At 54.3% G+C, this 23,702-nt stretch overlaps 1 protein-coding gene across 1 annotated transcript in view; it reads right to left on the bottom strand.

Moving 5' to 3' along the window:
* CACNA1C (calcium voltage-gated channel subunit alpha1 C) overlaps positions 1-23,702 on the bottom strand; it is a 463,376-nt gene that overhangs the window by 153,040 nt on the left and 286,634 nt on the right. Inside the window, exon 5 of the mRNA XM_065888236.1 lies at positions 22,307-22,446. Coding sequence (XP_065744308.1) covers positions 22,307-22,446 — 140 coding nt within the window. The remainder of the gene's footprint in view (positions 1-22,306; positions 22,447-23,702) is intronic.

The raw sequence follows: 23,702 nt of genomic DNA, 5'->3' as shown, positions 1-23,702 counted from the left end.
CGCCGGACGCTCTGCTCCCTGCCATCCCCTGGGGTTGGTGGCCTCCCCACGCCCCTGAGCACCAAGGCCCGATCTGGGCCCCCAGGCTCCTTCCTCCCACTGTTACCAAGTCCTGCCAATTTGCTTTTGAAGTGTTTTACACAAGTATAAATACCGTTTACTATGTAAATAATATATGCTCATTACACAGGAGAAATGCTTATTATAGAGAGATTAGAAAGCACGGGAGCAGGACCAGAAAGAACTCGTCCGTCGTCCCACCGCCCAGAGGGGACCGCTGTGAGCCTCTCGGGGTATATTTTGGACACTTTGGCCCCTGGGCTCGGCTACTCGGTGAGCTGGTCTCCCCACCGTCTGGTGTTCATGCAGCTGTTGGGATGCTCAAGCAGAGAGTGTCATGTCCTCGGCGCGAGTCCTCCTCCGATGCCCTGTCACCCGCCTCCGCATCCAGCCTGACGGCCCCTGACTCTGGCTCACGCCTCACTCTCCAGCCACAACCGAGCCCCGAGCTTCTTTGGCCACAGGCCTCCTCGCGTCAGCACACGCTGTTCCCCCAGCGGACGCTGTTCCCTGCCTGACGCACGGCCCCGGCCTCACGTCCTCTCGTCTGTGGCACACGGCAGGGACTCTGCGTGCCGGCTGCCTTCAGGAAACCACTCCATTCAAGGATCTTCAGGACACACCGAGGTGTGTCATCGGGAAAAGGCCGACTCGCGGAGTAGGAAGGGCACAGGCACGGAGGGGGCTGTCAACGACCTTCACAGGATTTAACCTGCTGTTCTGGGGAAGAAGAGCTGGCAGAATTCAGCGTAACTATGGGGATGGGGCCAGGACCAATCAGGAAGGCTTAGGTTCAACACAAAGACTGTCCAAGAAACAGACCTAAGGTGGAGCAGGGTGCTCCAAGAGGTAGTGAGCTCCCCGTCCTCAGAGGGATGAGAGCAGCGACTGAATAAGCTCTCGGAGGAGGAGCCTTGGTGGGGATTCAGCCAGTGGGTGAAGGGTAGCCTCGGGGCACCGAAGCCCCCAGCGCTCATCGACCTGTAATGAAGACTTATTGGGGGCAGGTGGATGACCCCAATTCCCCCGGCACAACCTGGGGAAGTAGGTACTGTCATTAACGGTATTTACAGAGGAGAAGCGTGAGTTCGAGAGAGGTTAAGTGGCCTGCCCATGGCGTCACAGCTGCTGGCAGGGGTGGGCGCAGGGCTTGGTGCCATGTGGCCTGACTCCAGGCCCGGGGCTGCACGACTGGGCTAAACGCCTCCCGTGGGCCCTGGCCCGGGGCTCTCGGCCTCCATGATCCGCATCTGTGAAGCAGTGGCACACGATCACGACACCTGCTGGGCAGGCGGGGGGCTCATCCTGCTGCCAGGGGGCGCCCCGCGGCCTCCGAGGCCCTGGCCGCCATCCTCACCGCCGGCCCGGGTCGGCACCCCAGAGCCCCCCAGCACGTAACTGGCTCTCAAGGCCTGCGTCTCAATGGCTCCTCCTCGGGCGGGCTCACAGAAACAGCTGTGCCCCCGAAACAGCTCCTTCTGTTCCCATTCCACTCAGAAAACACAGCGACTTCTCCGCACCCAAGTGCTCTCCTCTGACGGGCCGGGGACGGGGTCCCCGCGGGAGCCCTGGGGCCAGGCCAGCCTGGTAGAGCAGCTGTGGGAAGGTGGCCCGTGGACACGAGATCACTAAGGGCTACACGCACGGTGAGCCTGTGTTCCGGGCCCTAAATCAGGACGTGAGACCAGACAAACACACGTGGACTTACGGGGACAACAGGACAGGGTATTTCATTCAAGAACAGCGCTGGACGATGTCGTTCTGGAAATCCGGTCTCTCATTTGCGGTCTGTGCAGGTGACCTCCTCTTAGGGGATGAAACACCCTCCCGCCCGGGAAGGCCGGCTGCCAGGTCTTCCAGGGAGAGGGGGCTCTGGGGAGTGGCTTCGCTAGATGCCGGGATTAGGGAAGGACGGAGCAAAAGCGGAGCTGGCACGCACGGCCTTTCCTCTTCTCCCTCCACGTTGCTGTGAGGCCTGGACCACTGTCTGCATTCCCGCTGTGCTCAACTTGAGAATTCCAAGTTAGGAAAGACTCAGAGGGTCTGTGTACGTAAATCGTGGTGTTTTCCCTTAGAAGATCGAGAGGAACCATCAATTATGGAAAGCAGGCCTGGCATCTTCCTTCAACATTGTTGAGATTGGCCTGGAAACGTTGGCTACAGGTGGTGCTGGCCCATGATGGATGCATGGCTGAGGGCTCTTCTGTGTCATCAAGGAGCATCTCGCCCAGCCCTGCTCTGGTGATGGGTTGCTCCGCTCGGGCCCCAGGGGTAGAGCCAAGAAGGAGGGTGGCGATGACTCGATGAGCAGGACCCCGAGAAAAGAGGACAGGGAGACTCGTGGGGCTGAACGGTGCATGCAGGTGTGTCTGAGGCAGAGTCGGGCGTGCATTGAACTTCCAAGTCACCTGGTGTAACGGGGGACGGTGACCCCACATCAGAGGTCTTTGCAGACGTTGTTTGATTTCATTGTTCAGATTCTGCGTGGACTTAGAGCTTCTTGGCTGGCGGCTACGAAGGCACATTTCATGTCCCAGTTATTCCGACACCACGGTTCCAGCCAAGTGGTAGGAAAGCATTGAGAAATGACCGAGGAGGCCTGATCACAGCTCCACAAGGGAGTGACACTGAGAATCCCTGAAGGGGGGTGAGTCTGGGCTTGGCAGGATGGTGGTGGGTACAAGCTTCTCACCGATGGGGGCTAAGTTGCCAGAACAGGAGGAGGACGCCGGGGCCACCGGCCTCGATGCGCACATTTTCACTTACACACAGTCATCTGTTGAGCTATGTTCCACGGGCCACCTACTCCCCGGGGTCACGGGCTCCTTCTTGTAAAGGAGGCCAAACATGAATCAAAGAACCTCACAATCGGTACAGAAGCTCAGACCACTTGAGTGCTTTCGAGGAACAGACAGGGTGTCATGAAGGCCCCCATGTGGCTGGAGGGCGGAGCAAGGTGTCCTCGGGGCAGTGACACGTGAGCCGGAGGCCGAGTACGAGGTGACGAGGACCTGGCCGGGTGGGCAGCAGGTGGGTCCAGCAGGGGGCTTGTGCTTTCCCACGGAGAAGGCTGTCTGCCTGGCTGAGCAGGGACACCCCCACCATCTGTCTGCCTCCTGCTTCCCTGGGCTTTGTTCTGCCTCTTAGAAGAAATACCTGGAAGATCTGGGAACCCAGTCGACCGCTTCCGTGTGAATTGTGAGGAAGCCGACGTCACTTTCAGAGAAAACAACTCGGGCAGCACAGAGGAAGGCGCTCCCGACGCCAGCCGTCCTCGAGTGTAAGGTGGAGGTGGAGCCCCTCCTGCACCGTCCAGAGAGGAGCCGCGGGGCCCAAACGAGGAGGGTCCTGGCGTCGAGGAGGAAGCCGCAGACCCAGGAAGCCCGGATGGACGGGAAGTCCCTGCAACCTCACACCCGGAAAAGCTCTTCTAAGACGGGACGACCCCGGGCCAGACGCAGCAGCGCTTTCCCACGGAGCTGCAGCCCCACCGGCCCCTCTGCTCTCGGGGGGCCCAGCGCCCCTGCTGCCCTGGGAGGCCTCAGCCACTCCTAGACAGTCATGGGGCTGTGGCCGGAGCCGGGTCACATCCCTCTTTGTCAGGTGCAGTCTGACAAAGAGCCCCAGATACAGAAAGCACTCCCGCTCGCGGGTACACGGACTACAGCTCTCTTTACTAAGGTCTGACTCTGCTTTTTCCCGGACACGGCATCGCTGCAGAGAGCGAGGCAGGGCCGTGCCTGCCCCCAAGGGGAGCCCTCGTCTCTCCTTCCAGCAGCAGGAAACACCCCCCGCAGAGTCCTGCCACCATGTGCCCATGGGGGCGGCTCAATGGCAACCTTCCCACTTGATGGCGGGCCGTCGTCACCACGCGGATGGACTGAGCTTGCAGCCTCAGAGGTGCTCACGGCCACCCGCTGGCCGACCCATGCCTTTGTCACTGACATCACTGTTCTCGACAGGCTCAACGCCACTGATTTCTCCCTTCTTTCCAAAACTCTCTCGTCCTTGTCTCCGTGATGCTCTACAATTTCAGCTCTTCCCACTGCACAGCTGGTTTTATGTCTCCCGTCTTCCCTCCCTCCCTCTGGACTTTTACTCTGGGGAATATTACAAAGACGAAAAGGATGCAGTCCCTGCCCAGGAGGGGCATCAGCTAGAGAGGAGGCAAACGTGGAGACAGCTAATCGCAGAAGCGGGTGACAGTGGGCCTAAGAATGAAGCCCAGGACTTCCCTGGTGGCACAGTGGTTAAGAATCCGCCTGCCAATGCAGGGGACACGGGTTCGAGCCCTAGTCCAGGAAGATCCCACATGCTGCGGAGCAGCTAAGCCCGGGCGCCACAGCTACGGAGCTTGTGCCCTGCAGCCCACGAGCCACAGCTATTGAGCCCACATGCCACAACTAAAGCCCACGCACCTAGAGCCTGTGCTTCGCAACAAGGGGAGCCCCCACTCGCTGCAACTAGAGAAAGCCTGCACGCAGCAACGAAGACCCGACACAGCCAAAATTAAAAATAAATAAATAAATTAATTAAAAAAAAAAAAAGAATGAAGCCCAAAGAGCCGTGGATGCACAGAGGAGGGAGAGGCGGCCTTGACCTGGGAGAAGAGCAGACGGTTCCTGAGGAGGGGGTGTGTGAGCCATCAGGCGTGAAGCTTCTCTCTGCCCCAGTTTGTCTGCTATCCTCTGTGTCTCTCTCTCTAAACTCTTTCTCTCTAAATTCTCTCTCTCAGGAAATCCATTCACTTCACTCTCTCCTAAAGGCTCAAGTCACCACCATTAGGTGAGTGTGAATTTGCAACTACACACCCTTTTGCTCTTTTTTTTTTTTGCGGTACGCGGGCCTCTCACTGTTGTGGCCTCTCCCATTGCGGAGCACAGGCTCCGGACGCGCAGGCTCAGCGGCCATGGCTCACGGGCCCGGCCGCTCCGCAGCATGTGGGATCCTCCCGGACCGGGGCACGAACCCGCGTCCCCTGCATCGGCAGGCGGACTCTCAACCACTGCGCCACCAGGGAAGCCCTACTCTCTCTTTTGAATTCAAGGCTTGTTACTCCACAAGCTTACTGGATCTTCCACCGGCTTGTCCTCACAGCTCATCACACTCCAGAAACATAGCCCTGAACTCGCAGCCTCCCCCTAAAACCGCTCCCCACAAGGCCCCGCACTTGGCAGTCGCCTGGCTTTTACTTCCTCAGCAAACACAGACAGTGCTTCCTCCACGGCGCCCGTCGTATCTGCCCTCCCAGAGCAGCCACTGCTGTCCTCACTGTCTCCCACCTGGACTGGTGACCGGGCTTCCTGGTTCCAGTTCCCACCCACCCCAACGCATTCTGCAGCCCTGGCCCATTGCTTACCCTAAGATGGCCCTGCTCGGAAACCTGCAGTGGATCCATCATAAAAGGCAGACTTCAAACCCCCTTCTGCTCGAGCTGAACACAGTAGGTGCTCACAACTTGTTTGCAGAAAGAATGAAAACAGGTTACAAGCAGCAGGACAGGGGGTTCCAGCAGGAAACAGGTAGCTCCCAGGAGCAGGAAGGAGAGCAGTCTGCCGGGGGCGGGGCTTGAGGGGAGCAGCTGGGTGGCCTGCAGGGAAGGTCTGGGGACGTGAAAACCCTGTCATTGACTGAACCCAACTGGAAGGCAGAGGGGAGGCAGCCTTTGATGTAGCCCAGTGGTCAGCCCCGCAGGCCAGAGAGCAGAGTGGAGAAGGTGGAGAGGGGCTATGACAGCAAATGGACAATGTGGGGCAGACAGGACGGTGAGCATGGAGTGGTCCGCTTTCTATGTGCACCATCACCGCTCTAGTAAACCAGGAGCTTCTGAGTTCTGTGAGCCAAGTCCTCTCTTAGGGAGGGTGATCAGATAAACGCCCTCTGATTGTAACTCACTAGCCACCTCTGGGACCTCATCTTCCATGGTCATGCCTGACTGGAGTGAAGAAATGCATGTTGTATCAGTACGTGTGGTTGTGACTCTCATCATCATCACCATCACCACCATCATCACCATCATCATCACCATCATCACCATCATCACCATCACCACCATCATCACCATCATCACCATCACCACCATCACCATCATCACCATCATCACCATCACCATCATCACCATCACCACCATCACCATCATCACCATCATCACCACCATCACCATCACCACCACCACCATCACCATCATCACCATCACCACCATCACCACCATCATCACCATCATCATCACCACCATCACCACCACCACCATCACCATCACCATCACCACCATCACCATCATCACCATCACCACCACCACCACCACCACCATCATCACCATCACCACCACCACCACCACCACCATCACCATCACCATCATCACCATCACCACCATCACCATCACCACCATCACCATCACCACCATCACCATCATCACCATCACCATCACCACCATCACCATCACCACCATCATCACCATCACCACCATCACCACCACCACCACCACCACCATCATCACCATCACCACCACCACCATCACCATCACCACCACCATCACCATCACCACCACCACCACCACCACCATCATCACCATCACCACCACCACCATCACCACCATCACCACCATCACCATCACCATCACCACCATCACCACCATCACCACCATCACCATCACCACCACCATCACCATCATCACCATCACCATCACCACCATCACCACCATCACCATCATCACCATCACCATCACCACCATCATCACCATCACCATCATCACCATCACCATCAGGTTGAGATGACCGGTTCATACTGGCTAGATATTGGAGGCATGATGAATCTCACAGATGACGTTTTGTAGCTTCATTTGGCTAATGAAGCAATGGACACTTTTAATGGCCTCACAGTATTAATGGCTTTCAAGAGAAAATAGGTTTAGAGCTAGGAAGGCAGTAGTTTTCTCTTGGGTTAAGGAGTAAGCTCGTCACATGGAGGTTCAAGGGTGCCTGATGTAGGGAGAAGCGCTCTGGCCTGGACGGCTCCTACAGTCTCAAGCTTCGTTATTTTTTTGCCTGTTCTTATTAAGATGTCCTTATTCATTAGAGCTTTTCATTTATCTTTAATTTAACCTTTCCACCTTAATAATTTCTGCATCCCGCAAGTGCTTTGGTGTGCACTACTGGAGGGTTTTGGCCTGGGAAGGGGAGGGTGGACACTCTGCTGCCTAATAAATGACCACCTGTAAGAGTAATTAAAATACCAACCTTCACGTTGAATTAATTGTTTGTATTAGCAATACGAGTTGGAAAGAACTCAAAGGAAAAATATTAAAAAATTCTGATCCAAAGTGAACAAGGGCGATGGCAACACCAGCTCCCATTTCCTGAGGACCCGGCATAAGCTGGGCACCGGGCGAAGCGCTCTACACATCATTTCCTTGAATTCTCCAGCTATCTTGATAAAGAGAAACGGGCCGAGGCTTGGGTACGACCGATGACTTGTCCAGGAGCTGGAGTTAGAAACCAAGCCAACTGACCCCGAAGCCCTCCACCCTCAGCCACCGTCCCAGCAGAAACGGCAAATGGGCCGCAGACTCTCTGACCCTGCACCAGACAGATGCCGGTACTGATCACGGCCTCTTCCCTCTGGCCCCGGATGGGGCCTCCCAGTCCTTCTCAAAAGTAAGTCTCTCACGGCAACTCTGATCCATGGGAAGTGACTGGGTCATGATCTGCCACCCTGTATATGCTGCCTCCCTGCTGGTGACAAACTGTCTCTTTCTGCTACAGGAAAACTAGGATGCAGGCTTCTTTTGGCACCTGCCAATGACGTAGATGCCTGGGTCTGCACTTTTTCTTCTGTCTTAGACATTCTGGGGAAAACAATTGTGAAATATACATCCAGAAAAGTGTAAAAAATAAAGATGTTACGGTGTATGATTTACCACAAAACAAAGCCATGTATCCATCACTCAGATCAAGAAATAGAACATCACCCGCTCTATGAAGCCCCACTCATGCCCCTCCAGGTACTACCCCCTCCTACAGCAAGTTAACCACTGCACTATACTTCAGTAAAAGTTAAAATGTAATTCACCACATCAGTAAACAAAATCCCGAGTCTATCAATAGATGTAGAAAGAACCCATTTCATAAATTCAGCCTTTATTCCCCAATCTTTTACATTCTTTTCTGTATTTTCCATTCTTTTGATTCTCTGTGCTTTATTCTCAATATTCCCCCTGACCTTGCCACAGCTCAATAATTCGGTTTTCAGCTGTGCAAAATCTTTCAATCAATTCACTGCATTTTGTTTCTTTTCAGCCGTGCGACTTGTGGAATCTCAGTTCCCAGCCAGGGACTGAACCCGGGCCGCGGAAATGAGAGCCTGGAATCCTATCCGCTGGGCTGCCAGGGAATTCCCAGTTCACACAGCATTTTCATATTTGATATTGTCTTCTTCATTTCTAAAATTTCCATTTGGTTCTTTTCCACATCTTCTGGTTCTCTGGAAAATTATCGACCTTGTCTTTGATCTCTTTGAATATAGTAAATACAGTTATTTTCAAGTCTATGTCTGATAATTCCAACACCTAGATTCCCTGTGGGTCTGTTTCTATTGTCTATAGTTTCTGCTCCTTTTCATTCATGTCACCTTGTCTCTTTGTGTTCCTAGTTATTTTGTGTTGTGGGTTAGGCCCTATCATTGCAAAACTGTCTTTCAAAATAATTGGAGAACTTGATGATGTTACCTCTCTCCAGAGAGGATTCATATGTGTTTTTGTTAGGCATCTTTTCTAAGTTTTAGAAAAGAGGAGATTTAGAATATTTTGCCCAGCGATTTCTAATCGTCCTCAGCAGGACAGTTAATCCAATTACGTCACCTGCCATGTTCAGAAAGCAAAAGGGAAGTCCCCTCATTTCATGTGTTCTTACTGTCCCACCCCAGAACGAGGTCACTGGGTCTTTGAATATATGGACATCTTTTAAAGGGTTGGGAGATCTCTGCCAGTCACATTCTCTTCGTGTCAGACCCTGGACGGGACTCCTTGGAGTGAAGTTCCTGGGGACCCACTGTGTACAGAGTGATGTGGCTGATAATAGGATTAAACAGGAGGGAGTCACGGTTTGGTTACGGCTGCTGCTGAGTCTCACACCTCTCAGAAAGGTGTAGAAGGTGCAGCTTGTGGGAAAATTGGAAAGTGTCTCCAAGATTTTGGTGGCAAATGAGATATACTCGCTGTGAGCTATCAGGTTGGATGAGTCCCTAAGACAGCCCTGATGATAGCTCTTTAATTCCTTTCGAGACAAATACCATTATACCATGCAACTCACAGCTTCCTCTTCCCGGCTGTCCTTGAGGTGGAGGTTAACGGAGAACCAAGCTTGTTTATTGCTGACAACTTATGGTGATGCTACAGCATGAATTAACCTTTCTGTGCATGTTCTTAGGATTCCAGACTGACTTATTTGCAATCTGGCTCAAATCACTAAGGGATCAATAGGGACCTTGGCACCGATCAAATTTTCTATTAGGGAAAATCTCCAAACGTATGCTTAGTGTTTTAAAGAGACTTCAGATTGACTGGAAAAAATGCCAGGCTGTTTCCTCTCCTCCACTAACAGCTGTGTGACCTTGGCAGTCATGTCACCTTCTTGGGTCTAGGTTTCAACATCTTGAAAATGAGGACATTGGATGAGAAAGCCCACTCTGGCTCTAAAATTTGCTGGGTTGTTATTTTCGAAATATCTTAAGAGAGATTCTAGTACCTTTCCTTCCTCCAACTACTACTGTCCCTTATCCACAATAAGTCCTCAATAAATGTGTGACAAATGGATTAATATATAACTTGTAGAATATAACAGAGCATTGTATTACTTCAGAAATAATATCGTGTATAACTTCTGTAACGTATGTAACTTACACCTGCTAACATACTAGTCATTCCCTTTGTGATTTAGAAGTCAAGTACACTTCCACTTCCAAAAGGAGGAACTGCTATCAGATGAGCCCTTTCACCATAAACATTACAAAACTGGACAAAAATATTAGCGGCAGCTGTCTTCCAAAACTGAACATAAAGTAGCTCAGGTCTGTAATCCCTGAGAGAATTGAACCTCAGAGGTGAACACAATAATCACCCTGGTTCTCTGCAAACGGTTTCCTGACTGCAGTGCAAAGAGCAGACAGACCACTCCAGTCCCACTGGTCTGAGAATCTGGGCATCTGGCACGGCTGTGGTGGGACAGCTAGGTATACGGGGCCCCAGAAGTTTGTGTAGGTGTCCCTTGTGTGTCTATGGCCCTGCCAGAGTGGAGGGATCGAGTTAACATCTCATTAAGACTCTAGACAACCGATATGCCAGAAAGGGTACATCTTAGGAGACAGGACCTTACCCTGGAGTAAGATGCCTTCTAGACCCATCCTGACAAGATGACACTGAGCTCTGACAAGATCTGAAAGGGAAACGAGCTGGGAGGGGAGGGGCCTGGGCTTTTGATCAATCTTCACCAGCAAGCGTAGAACCGTAAGTTCATGGCAGGGCAGTAGGTAACTGAACTGCCTGCTGAAGAGCCAACCCTTCAATTGAGGAAGGTGAATGAATCCAGGTCTCTACAACATATGACCCATGATCCCAGTATTCAGAACAAACCACCAGATACATAAAGAAACAGGAAAATGTGACACATAACCAAGAACAGACAGTCAAAAGGGACTGAAAATGAGATTGCTCAGATGTTGGACTTAGCAGAAAAGGATTTTAAAACAGCTTAAAGAATGTGTAAAGAGTTAAAGGAAAATATATTAAAAGAATGAAAGGAGTATATGGTCTTAAACATAGAACAGATAGGGAATTCCACAGATAGATGGAGACTAGAAAAAGGAGCCAAATGGAGATTCTATGACTGAAAAATAACTGAAATGAAAAAGTCATTGAATAGGTTTGATGAAGATGGAGGTGGCAGAGGAAAATGTAATGAACTGGAAGAATAATAGATAGAAATTAATCTGTGGACACAGAGGAAAAAAGACTGAAGAAAACTGAACAAAGCCTTGGGGACCAATGAGATAACAGAAAATGGCCAAACATAAGTGTAATTGGGGTCCCAGACAGAGAAGCGTGAGACTGGAGTTGGAAAAATATATTTGAAGAAATAATGGCCAACAACTTCCCAAACTTGATGACGATCTCCAATTTATGGATGAATCTGAGCAGCTCAGAAAACTCTAAGCAGGACAAATATACAACAAGGCACACAATAGTCAAGTGCTGAAAACCAAAGATAGAAAATCTAGAAACAGTCAAGAAAAAAGAAGCATATATACAGGGAACCACGATGAGAATACTGGTGACTTCTCATCGGAGACAATGGAGGCCAAGAGAAAGTGGAAAAACCTCTCTAATATTCTGGAAAAAAAAAAAAAAATCTCAGCCAAGAATTCTATATCCAGCAAAAATATTCTTCAAGAAGAGGATAAAGGTATTTTCAGATAATGAAAGCTGAGATAATTCAGCAGCAGCAGACCTGTGCTCTAGAAATGCCAGGGGATGTCCTTCAGGGTGACGGGAAATGACACCAGAAGGAAACTCGGATCTACAGAAAGGATTAGACAGTCCCAGAAACGGTAAGTAAGCAGGCAAGCAGAAAAGGCTATGTTTTACTTTTTCTCATAATTTACTTAAAAGACAATTGACCGTTTAAAGCAAGAAGTGTTAACAGCGGGGTTTAGAAGAGTTGTATGCGTAGAAGGTGTGTAAGGCTCACATAGGGTAGAGGGTTAAGTTCAATTATACTAGTGTAAGCCTCTTACTTTCGGGACGGGACACTTAAAATGTGTGAGTTTTAGTGAATACAAATTATGCTTTAATAAAGCGGATTTTAAGAAATCAAGCGTGGAAGTTCCCCTTCCTCTAAGCAGCCCAACTTGGAGCCTGAGGTTGGCAGACAGGGAGTTGGACCCAGACACATCAGTAGCTAAAATTTGCCGAGTGCATCTTACATGCCGACCGTGGTTCTAGATGCTCTGCAAGCCCTTACGTATTTAATCCTCACAACACCACCACAAGGTGAGTGCAATTTTAACCCCCATTACAGATCAGGACGCTGAGGCACACAGCTAACAGGTGCTAGCTCCGGGGATTTGAACCTAAGGAGGGGGACCTCACTGTTGGCGTCCTCAGCCACTCACTGTCACAAGCCAGCGGGAGGGGACGGACCAAGCGTCACAGGCGGCTGGGGCTCGTGTCCTGCGTATCAATCACTTCATGGGACACTGGCCTCGCTGTGTCTTCACTTCCTCTCCCCTCATTTTTCTTTCCAGTGTTTATAAAGCATGTGTCACGTGTAAGCCTAAGTGGCCTTTATTATGACCATTATTTTAAATTAGGTGACAGTCACCGGGCTGTTGGCTGTAATTTCAGGTTTGGGATTTCCAGGGAAGGGCCAGCCACTAAGGAGAATCAACAATGGGGCTTCCTGAGTTTAAGAAGCTCTGTCTCCTGTGGGACCTACACCACTGGCCACAGTCCTGGGCACAAGGTCAGTGCTTGGGAAAGAGCCCCCTCTGGACTGATTGCTGGGAGCTGCCGAGGGTCACACCCTGCCCGGGACTCGGGCTAGAATTAGTGATTCCAAAGGAATTCTCAGCTTACGGCTGTTCTCTGTCATTGAAGCACAGAACGATACTGCTCAGAAGAACTTAAGGGCTGAGACAGTTTAACCCTCTCCTTTAGATGTGAAAACTGAGGGTTGGAGGTTTAAAGGTAGGTCACATGTCTGGCCAGACTCAGATCCCTGGTGTCCTCACTGCAGGCCCAGAAAACCTCCCACTTCACCACGAGACCCGCAGGGGCAAGAGGACCATTTCTCATCAGCCCCTATGGCCAGGGTCCAGGGACCATTGAAACATAAATAAACCAACACCTGAAGTATCGCCTGCCTCTGGTGTCGAGAGCCAGGCATGCACCTGCTGTGAAGCTGTGTCTCCTCCAATGACAGAGTCCTGCGTCCTGCAGGGGGTGTCCCTGCCCTGGAAAACAGCCTGAGCCCATCTCTCTTCACGGCTCCGGGAGAAGCACTCGGGGCCATACCTGCCTGTCTGTAAATAGGGCTCCTCTCCCCGCTTTCCTGGACCACTGGGCCGTTTAACCCGCCAATAAAGCTCTTGGAGCCGAGAGCCTGGCACAGATGTCCAAAATTGCATTTAGCTGGTGGTAACCCTGACATTTATCACCGCCTACGTTTTGTTCTCAAATCGAAAAGGGACATCTTCCTCCTGGGGGAGTCTGTGCACCTCAGGAAACAGGAGAAGTTTCTTGCTCAGTATGATTTTTTAGCTGCTGCAGGTAGAGCACAAACAACGGGGTCTTTCCTGGTTCAGTCTCGTGCTGTCACCGATACTCAACAACTTCTCCATCAAACTCCATGGCAGCAGGACTGCAGCTTCTGGAACATGCTCCCTGTTTAAACGAACTTGCTTTGCTGTGTTTCTTTTCTCAGGACGGGTCACTGTGGCTCATCACCATCCAGAAAGCCTCTCGTCAAGGGGCAGGTTTACAAGACTCTTTGTCGCTAGAAGCTCACGGGGCTTTACAGGTAAAAATCCCCCCTTTCCGTGGAATACCTGTCATTCATCCCGCTTGGTAGGTAGAGAAACTGAGGCAAAGCACAGAGCAGGGAGCAGAAAGGTCGGCGGCAGAGCCGGGACTGTGACTGTTCCCTCCCAGCCCCCGGAGCCTGGGCCCCTGGGAGACACCGTCAGGGAGAGGGGCAAGAGCTGCGGGATGGGGGAGGGGCCATGGCTGTGCTCAGGAATCCCGCGTCGGAGGGGCGAGCGTGGATGCCTAGCTGCCCGGATGCACGAGAGGGGTGCTGGGGCCTGGGCGGGGTGTGCGGGACCCCAACCTGAATCCTGCCCTGCTCCCAAGGGGCAGGCCGGCCCCGGGGAGCCGACTTCAGCCTCCTCTTCCCGCAGATGCCAACCTGTTTGGAATGTTAAGAGGCCAGGCTATGCACGGCGTCCCAGAGGGCTCTGTGGGCTGCGGGGCTGGGAGGTGGGGGGCCACCCACACCCCCTGGCTTTGCGTCCTCCTCGGCGCGGCTGGGAGTCACGTGTGTGAGGGGGCTCTGCAAGCTCCGAGACCACCAAGCAGGGGTCCATCATGACCGCCATCACCTTCTTATAGACAGTGCAGGGTCCCGGCTGCCAGGCGGCTGTGTGACGGCGAGGAAGCCACTCAGCTCGTCCAAGGCAGCGTCCCCATCTGCAGGGTGGACACTTGGTTGGACCGGATGCCTGAGGTCCCCTCCCACTCAGACACCCTGACTAGGAATCGCACCGTGAGACGATGGAAGGAATAAGGTTTTATCACTTCCTCTTTCTGTGAAAGAAGTGGTGGAGGAAGGTTCCAGAACGGGGTGGGCAGTGGCGGGCAGCCTCGGCCCGTGAGAAGCAGGGGGAGGGTGGACCTGCGGGTGGCCCTTCTGTACACGCCCCGTCCTGGTAAGTGTCCCTCATTTTGGATAAGCTTCCATGACATCGAAGACCCCTTTAGGACAAAAGGGATGAAAAGGCAGAGGAAGCAAAGTAGAAAGTGAGGGGGAAGAGGACCAAGTCCAAGGAGATGGGGGAGGAGGAGAGGTGGAGGGGGAGGCAGGACGGCCCGGCACCGCACGGGTACTGGCGGGCGGAGGGTGAGACCGTGGGGCAGGAAGGAGATGTGGGGGCTCCGCAGCCCAGGCCCTCCTGGTTGCAGGCGGAACAGAGGTGCAGAGGGGGAACAGGCCTGTCCAGGGGCAGCGGGCTGGGCAGGGGTGAAGATGGGCTGCAGTCCACACCTCTGGCTTGTGCACCAGCCCCGCCTGCGTCACGTGGGCTCGACGGGGTTAAGTCACATGAACCAGGAGGACGGCGAGGTGGTGACACGGCAGCAGGAAAAGCGGCCGGTGGGCAGGAAGCAAGGTGGATTCGAGCATCCGCTCTGAACAGGGCTCTTCCCTGGGACTCGGTTTCCAAAATCTGTACATTTCAGGCCCGAGTCACTTGATTTGCAAGAATCAGCTCCGGATGGCCTTTCCCTTGTCAGCTCTGGAATGGTGAGGTGTCCTCGGATAGGAGCTGCCTGCCGGGACCATCTCTGGTGCCAGGGCCCTGCTCCGCTGCAGGTCCCGCTACCGGGCACGGGACACTGTCCCCGAGCAGGATTTCAAATCCCGGCGGCCCAGCTTCCCAATGAGCACGTATCAGGCAGGACAGCAGGACCGCTTCTGAACCACCGAAGTGTGGAAACACTCGGGAAAGCTGCTTCCAGCAGCTCTAATCTGCTCCCAGTGGGTATGACTCCCTGGCAGTCTCTCTAATCAGGGCGGCCAATCTCATAGCCACTAAGCCCCAGGAGGGGAGCCCATTCTGGGAGAAACTGCCTCGCAGGACGAGGAGGGTTCGCCTGGGTACTTGGGCACTCGGGCGAGGTTTAAAATTTTGCAGCAGGAATTTTACAGTCAAGAATCCACTCTATCAAGAACAATAAAAAGAGGGTCAGGGTCCTGCAGCGGGGGGTTAGTGAGAGCAGGACGCCCGGGCTGGCCTCCACCGGGGGCTGGGCAGGTGGAACAGGGGAGGTTCTTTGGTCTGGCTCTGCTCCTGGCTCTGCCCAGCTGGCTGTGTCCAGGGTGGATGGATGAGCCCCCTGGAATTCAGGGTGCACCATCCGTTCTGATATTCTTCAGGTTTCTCAGACATTTAGCTGTCTCTCTGCAGTGCGGTTTTTGAATATTTCTAACGGGGAGGAAAGAGCATCACTGCCTGGGAAAATGCCTTACTGGCGTGGCATCCGGGACAACCCCCGACCCGTCTGCTCCCTGCTGACCCTGCTTCTCACCACCTCCCCCTCTGTGATGGACGTGTCCACGCAAAACCTCGTGCTGGACTGGGCTGGCCTGCATCGGTGGCCCCCCAAAACTAGGTTTTCACCCCAAATGTCCTTTCATCTCCAGCCCTGACCGTTCTGCATCTACCTCAAGGCTCAGCTCAAATGCTCCTCCTTCGTAGGAAAGGTCTGGGCCCGTCACCATGCCTGGGAAGCCCGCCCCTTGAGTCCATTTCATTGTTTGCGCGTGAGCCTCTGGTAAGCTTTGCTACTCAACACTGGAATATTCTTTATGTTTAAAGTATATCTGTACGGAATCTAAAAAAAATGGTTCTGATGAACCTAGGGGCAGGACAGGAACAAAGATGCAGACGTACAGAATGGACTTGAGGACGTGGGGAAGGGGAAGGGGAAGCTGGGACGAAGTGAGAGAGTGGCATGGACATATATACACTACCAAATGTAAAATAAATAGCTAGTGGGAAGCAGCCGCACAGCACAGGGAGATCAGCTCGGTGCTTTGTGACCCCCTAGAGGGGTGGGATAGGGAGGGTGGGAGGGAGACCCAAGAGGGAGGGGATATGGGGACATATGTATATGTATAGCTGATTCACCTTGTTATACAGCAGAAACTAACACAACATTGTAAAGCAATTATACTCCAGTAAAGATGTTAAAAAAATAAAGTATATCTGCTTTGTCTTGACCGTGCTTGTCAGATATTTCTATTTTACATGCCTCACGTCAAGTGATGTGATGTAACAGTGGCTACCATTTAACTGAGCACATACTACAGGCGAGGCACTTTGCATGCATCAGCTCACTTTGTTTCCCTAGTAACATGTGAAATAGGTCCTATAATTATCCCCATTTTACAGATGAGGAAACTAAGGCACAGAGAGGCTGAGTAACTTCCCCCGGGTCACAGAGGAAGTCAGGGGCAGAAGCCAGACAGTCTGACTCAAGAGCTCTTGCCTGAAACCACCACGGCTCAAGTCTCTCCCAGTGCTGTCTACGTAGCATTCAATCAAGAGATATTTATCGACTGATTGGTGCTGATTGTTTTCCAGAAACAGTCCTAGTCTGAGCAAAGGAAAATAGGAGGAAAGTGCCTGACCTCGCCACACGTGGTCCCCTCACTTCCCGGTGAGTAAGCAAACCCTGCTTGACAAGAAGCTGATTTCTAACCTGTGTGCCTCCAGAAATAACAGTTCCTTGAGAACGAGCTAATCTCACAAAAATTCATATCCTCGGGAGCCTTTCAAGCATCCAGGACCTTGGCAGACGGAGGTGGTGTCCTGTTGGTCCGTGTCCCCAGCACCCGGCTCACAGCAAGTGATCAATAAACGCGGATGGGGGTGGATGGGCTGCCGAGCCTGGCACCGGCCTTGCACGGACGCGGACGTCATGTGTAATGTTGACCGTCCCTGTGGCTTCTCTGTGGTGCAACATGCCTGCTTGTCTGCACCTCTGCCGAGGGACAGTGGGGCCTCACAAGCCCTGGGGACTCACTTCCTTTACTGTGGGAATTTGATGGAGCAAAGTGATCAAACCCTAGTTGCACAGCGTCTCACTGAGAGCATCAGCTCGTTTCTGCACCCACAGTGAGACGCACACCCCCCGATCCCCAGCCTCCCTGTGTACAACTCTAGGGCCTCAGCCACCCTCTCTCCTCCCTCCTGATTTCCTGGCGGCCCCTCCTCACTTGCCCTTCAAGGTCTGTCCTCCTCCTCCAAGAAGCCTGTCCTGATCTCTATCCCCACTCCCCAAAGTACAGAGTCCCCCAAAGCACACCTGTCACAGAATTCAACACGTCGTACTCAACTTTTTTTTGCACATCTCCAATTTTTGTTCTCTACCTTCATTTCTATGAACATTATTTTCTTTGACAATTCAGTCTTTTTGAGAACACTCTTAGTGTCTGACTCATTTCTGTATCTTCTGAGACAGCTAGCAAAGTCCTATATGAAGTAGGTACTCAGTGGGTTTTGCTGAAAAAAATTAATAAATGGCTCATGGGCTTGTACCCTCACAAGCATCTCTCTCCCTCCATGATCTGTGACCCTAAGATTTCAATGCCATTTAATACACATCTGGACGCGAACAATAACAGTAACTTTTTGGGCTTGGAGTTTCTGGTCCCGCAAACCACCCAGTTAACCTGTTTGTTGAAACAGCAGCCGACTGTATACTACCTATGTGCACAGCTACACAGCACACAGCTGTCACGGAGACCAAGTAAGTTCGAAGGAAAAAGCCTTTCGGAAACACTAAAGGAGGTGCCTGTGAACGTCAGTACCAGCGTCCCTTGGGGTGGGCTGGTGCTGTGTCCCGGCCACGTGGAGTCCATGAGGGGCCCGGTCACCCCACAACGATTGACCTGGCGTTTCTGTAGATAATTGTAGAGGCTGAGGATACAGCAGTGAGCAAAACCAAAAAACTGCTGTCCTCGTGGAGGTTCTGTTCTCGTGAGGCCAGGGGTGACAAACAGATAAGCGAGGGCAAGACGGTGGAGAGAGATGTAGGAGAAATAAAGGGGGGAAGTGGGCGGAGGACACGGGCGGTGGGACGGGCCCCGGAGAAGGTGCCCTTTCCGCAGACGCCGAGGCCGCGAGGCCAGCCGTGCGAAGGGCGCCCAGACGGAGGTCCCACCATGTGAGCGGGCTCGGGCTGCAGCGGCACAGCTGGGGGTCGCGGGGGCTGGTGGGGGGGGGCCGAGGAGGGCGGGGGGGGGAGGGGAGGCTGCAGAGGGGCTCTGTCTCTCAGGAGGCGGGGAGCCCGGAACAGTGGCACGTAGTTTGAGAGGACCATTTGGCTGCTGTGTTGAGCCCCGGCTGTGACAAAGAGCAAAGGGCAAAACAGAGACTCCTGCCAGGAGGTGGCGGTGATGGTCCGGGTGAGGGGTGGTGGGCGCTACAGTGGACACGGAGGTGGCAGGAAACAATATCTGGAAGGTGTGGCTCGTAGGATGCTCTGAGGGCCTGGAAGCAAAGGGTAGGACAAAGAAACAGGCCAAGGATTTGCGCCTGAGTCACTAGAAGGATGAGGGTGACCTTTACCAAACGGGAAAGGCTCTGGGGGACATGGTGAGCTCGGGGCGCCGCCTACCAGGCCTCCCGCGAAGGGATGGAGGCGGCAGTGCAAGTCCGGCCTCGGAGGAGAGGGCTGTGTGCGGGCGGCAGCCGCTCGCCGTTATCAGAGACCACACAGGAGACTGGGCGTGACCACCAGGGACCGGTGCAGAGACAGAAGAGGCCCAAGGGCGGAGCTGGCGCTCCCAGCAGTAAGAGGAGGAGAAGGCGAGGGGAAGTCAGCCTGCGACGTCCACAAGGAAAAGCAAGCGGAGTGAGGGCAGAGCTGAGAAAGCACAGCGTCCCCAAGGCCCGGTGACGATGCGGCTCAAGGATGAGGGACCACCCGCTGAATCTAATCCTACAGAGAGTCAGGTAAGCGGCCCCGAGACAGGCCGCTGGATTCGGCACCGTGGAGATCCCCGGCGGTCTCAATAAGAGACGCCTCGGCGTTGCCATGGGGGAGAAAGCCGGGCAGCGGCAGGTCCAGAGAGAAGGAGGAGACGGGAGCGGTGCGGCGGGGAGGAGAACCAAAGGCTGTGGCATCGGAGGAGGGAGGCCTCCGTCCAGTCTGCAGCGGGAGACGTCGGTGACGTTGTCTGCGATGAGATCAACCAGACCAGCCCGGGGCACTTAGCCACCTGGGTCTACACACGTCACTACTTAAAAGGTCGCAGAGACGCTCTCCCAGTGAGAAAGGCTGGGTCAGCCCTGCCTTGAAGCCCCCGAAAGAGCTTTTCCCTTTTCACCAGTGACCCACAGAAAACAAGACCCAGCTGCTAGCTGTCTGAGAAAGCGAGAGCTACCTGTAGGCCCCATGGCTGCAAGAGGACCAGCTTCACTGACAGAACGTCTCCCTGAATCCACGGCGGGGCAGCAGGGCCTCACACCTGAGAGGCAGAGTCCCGTCTTCACCTTCTCGATGCAACGGCTCCCAGCCCCGCAGTGCAGAGCTGCCGTTGGCACCGCACACGGACGGCACGTGGTCCGTGAAGCTTCCTCTGTGGAGAAGCCCCGGCTACTCCACGGGATCCAGCTCCCCTGCATCTCTGATTAGAAACCTCTGTACCAGAGTCATCACCATAACTGGTCCTGTTAATAACACCCCTTCCGTCTCTTAGGGGTAGTGGACTGTTTGATCACAACCCTTCACCTGTGCTTCTCTGTATGGACAGCACAGTTCTGTGTCCCGTCATCTCTGGGACCGCGGCAGCCGGGTGACTTGCTTTGGCCACTGGCATGTGAGCAGCCATGATATAAACGAGGCTGAGCAAAAGCCTAGAATATGCCTGTGTGGTTTGACCGTGTGCCCCTTGGCGAGAGCCGCCCCGTGCCGTGAGGGCCACAGGCACGCACGCTGGACGCTCCCTCAATCTGGGCTCTGGGTTGAGGTGACGACGGAAGCTGGTCAGGCCCGGAGCCCTCATGCAACACGAACCAAGGATGCGTGATTCTGGTTTTCAGTCACCGGGAGTTTGGGATGTTTTTTTCCTGCAGCAAAAGCTGTACTCTCATCAGATTTTCAAGCTCCTCCAGGGAAGGGACCATACTTATTTTCAATACGCGTCCTCACGCCCTGCACGGTGCCCTGACGCTGTGGGCCCTAAAAAGCGCACACACAGCAGGGTCAGCGTCATCGTGCCCGTGGTAGCGTGCTGGGTCGAAGCGTGGGCTAAGTTCACAGTCCCTGCCACTGGCGCGCTGGCTGCGCCATCGTGCTAAACCCCTTAAAGTCTTGTGCGAACCGATTCCCACCCTGCCTTCTCCTTCCTTGAGTTTGGCCTATGGAGTGATGGCTAATTGACCACGAAAAGCCAAATAATTTAGGCTTTGCAAACAGGCCCTGGGTCTCAGCCGTCACGTACACTGTTGCCATTCTTAGTGCCCAGTGGTTAAGGCCAAGCAAGGGGCCACGGTCTACACTCGCTGGGAGTTAACACAGGCCACCGCTGCCCAGGGACCCCCACTCCTGCCTCTGCCCACCCAGGGAGTTCCCGCCCCGAGCAGAGACCAGGCGAGCATCAGGCAGGAGTCAGAGACAACACAGGGCACAGCTCTGGGCTTCAGGGGGCTTATAAGGTAACTGCAGAGGCAGGACACGCCTGTAAGCGTCTAAGACGCACGCGGTTCTTTACGGGAGGTCACGCGGTGCTGTGGGGAGAGTTGGTTTCACTCAGGAGGCCTGGTTCTCTCTGCTCTGCTGGGGTTAATTCCGTTACTCCGGGAGGACCTTTCCACTATCCTGCATGGGTACGGAAAGCACTGGACAGGTCAATACAAGATCCCTCGTGTTCCCACAGTTCTACACCCTGAGAGGTTTCACCCACTGAGTGGTGGCCGTGCAGGTGGACAGGTGGGTGTGCAGAGGCCCCCCTCTACCTTCCTGGCCCGGCCCCGTCTCCAAGCTTGTCTGGCTGCAGCCCGCTTTGGGGGTCTCCTCCACCTCGAGTTAGGGCCCAGACCTGGTCACGCTGAGCGGACGGTGACACGTCCCAGCACCCACGTCCAGAATCAGGCTCAGTGACCCCCAGCCGAACAGCAGCGGCAGGAGGTCAGGAAGTGGACTCAGCCCAGGAGCAGGTTGGGCCGGGGTTTGCCGGAGCGGACGCTGGGAGCCCGACCTTCTGTGTCCAGGGCTGGGGGGCCCTCCGCCATGGGGGGCTGCTGCCGGAGAGGAAGAAGGGGCGCCGTCCCCGGGCCTGTCTCCAGGCCAGCGCCCTCCCCCCTCAGGAAAAAGCAGTTCTCACTCTGACAGGCGGCGAGCCCAAAAATAGGGCTTCTGTGGCCAGAGATGCCCCACGTGACGTGAAAGGAGGAGAGGGCTGGCAGAAGTGGCAAAACAGAACTTCCTGAACATGCACTGATGCTTTTTTTGCCTGGGCACAAACGAGTGGTCCCATAGAAACCGACGTGGTGCCGCAGGCACAAGGGCAGGAAACTGACCACCGTTCTTTGGAACAATACAGACAGCAGAGATAATCCCATCGGCTCCCATGCCCTGGGAGCCTGGGGAGTAGCTCACTGCTCTTCTGCTGCGAATGTATTTAAACCCCCAGCCCCGGCCGGGGTGGCGGCCGGGGGGCTGCTCAGATGGCCGCGAGGCTGTTCTCTGTGCAGCTGTCTCCATCAGGCTGTGGATTCCCCAGGTGCTCACAGGAGCGGGGGCCACAGTGGGTTTTAATGGACTCACAACAGAGCTGGGACCTTTAGAGCAAAGGAACCCATTCAAGAAAACCCTCCGTGTATGTGAAATCAGGTTCCTTGGCAATTCAGGTTGGGGGGAGACTGGGGGACGGTGAGGAGGTCACGTGGCCGAGAGGCCCAGGCTACTTACTCGGGACGCCGGACACCAGCCGCAGGGGCCGCAGCACGCGGAACGCCCTGAGCGCCTTCACGTCGAATCCGGCCCCCTTCCCTCCCAGGGCGTTGGCCCCGTCGGCTTTGGTGGCTTGCTCTAAGATTGCACTGAAAAGCCTGGAAGAGAAGGAGAGAGGGAGTGTCAGGCTGTTCTGCTTGCCCAGCGGGGCTCCGAGGGATGCTGGGAGGCGAAATGTGCAGGTGCCTCCAGCCACGATCAGTCCGGTGTGCGGGAGGGTCCGAGACCCTCATCGGATGACAGTCCCTCAGGGCAGGTCCCGCCTGCCCTGTGCTGACATCGAGCGGGCTTCGCGGCACTGGCAGCCCAGGCAGGGCGTCAGGCAGGTGGAGGCTGCCGCCAGGGCCCGTTCCTCTGCCCTCCCAGCGTCCTGGCTGCTGTGCCCTGGCACCACATCCCAGCTCCTCCCGACAAGCCCCTGGCTTTGATCTGAGCCTGGGCACAAACGAGTGGTCCCGTAGAAACCGACGTGGTGCCACAGGCACCAGGGCAGGAAACTGACCACCGGCCTCAGACCCTGGCAACACCTGTCATGTTGGAGTGACGGGGACAAAGGTAACAGACACATGTTCCAGAGAGGACAGAGGAGCGTTCGAGACGGTTCTGTCCAACAGAAACGGTGCAAAGCACAGACGTGGGCCGCGTGTGCAATGTAGATTTTCCAGGAGCCACACTACGAAGTGAAAAAGGAACAGGCGACGTGGACGGTGATGATAGAGCTTATTTAATCCAGCATAACCAAAACATGATCACTTCAGCTGGAATGAAGAGGGTTTTTTTTTGGTTTTTTTTTTTTTTTTGTGGTACACAGGCCTCTCACCGTTGTGGCCTCTCCCGTGGCGGAGCACAGGCTCCGGACGAGCAGGCTCAGCGGCCATGGCTCACGGGCCCAGCCGCTCCGCGGCACGTGGGATCTTCCCGGACGGGGGCATGAACCCGCGTCCCCTGCATCGGCAGGCGGACTCTCAACCACTGCGCCACCAGGGAAGCCCAGTAATAAAGAGCTTTTAGTGAGATGCTTGTCCCTCTGTGCTTTGCTCTACGTCTACACATGCAGTGCATCTCAAGTGAGCGCTCAGTGGCCACCGCAGCTGGAGGGGAGGGTCCTGTAGAAAGAACCCCTCCTGAGGAATTCTGCTGGAAAAAGGTACGAGAAGAGAAAAGGTCGTTCCTGCAAGAGGGCGTGGAATCGTTTTGCTTGTTTTTAAATGAAATCATGTAATAGAGACCGACGATGGGCAGTAAAGAAGTGAGGGGACAGTGGCTGGAAGGGTCGTACCCCTGGTGGGCAGGAGGGCAGGATGCCCACAGAGGGGCACGAGCCCAGTAGCCAGGACGGTTCATCATGGTCCCG

The sequence above is a fragment of the Phocoena phocoena genome, chromosome 11 (assembly GCF_963924675.1).
Source record: "Phocoena phocoena chromosome 11, mPhoPho1.1, whole genome shotgun sequence".
NCBI lineage: Eukaryota > Metazoa > Chordata > Mammalia > Artiodactyla > Phocoenidae > Phocoena > Phocoena phocoena.
This window is presented reverse-complemented; position numbering and strand designations above follow the sequence as displayed.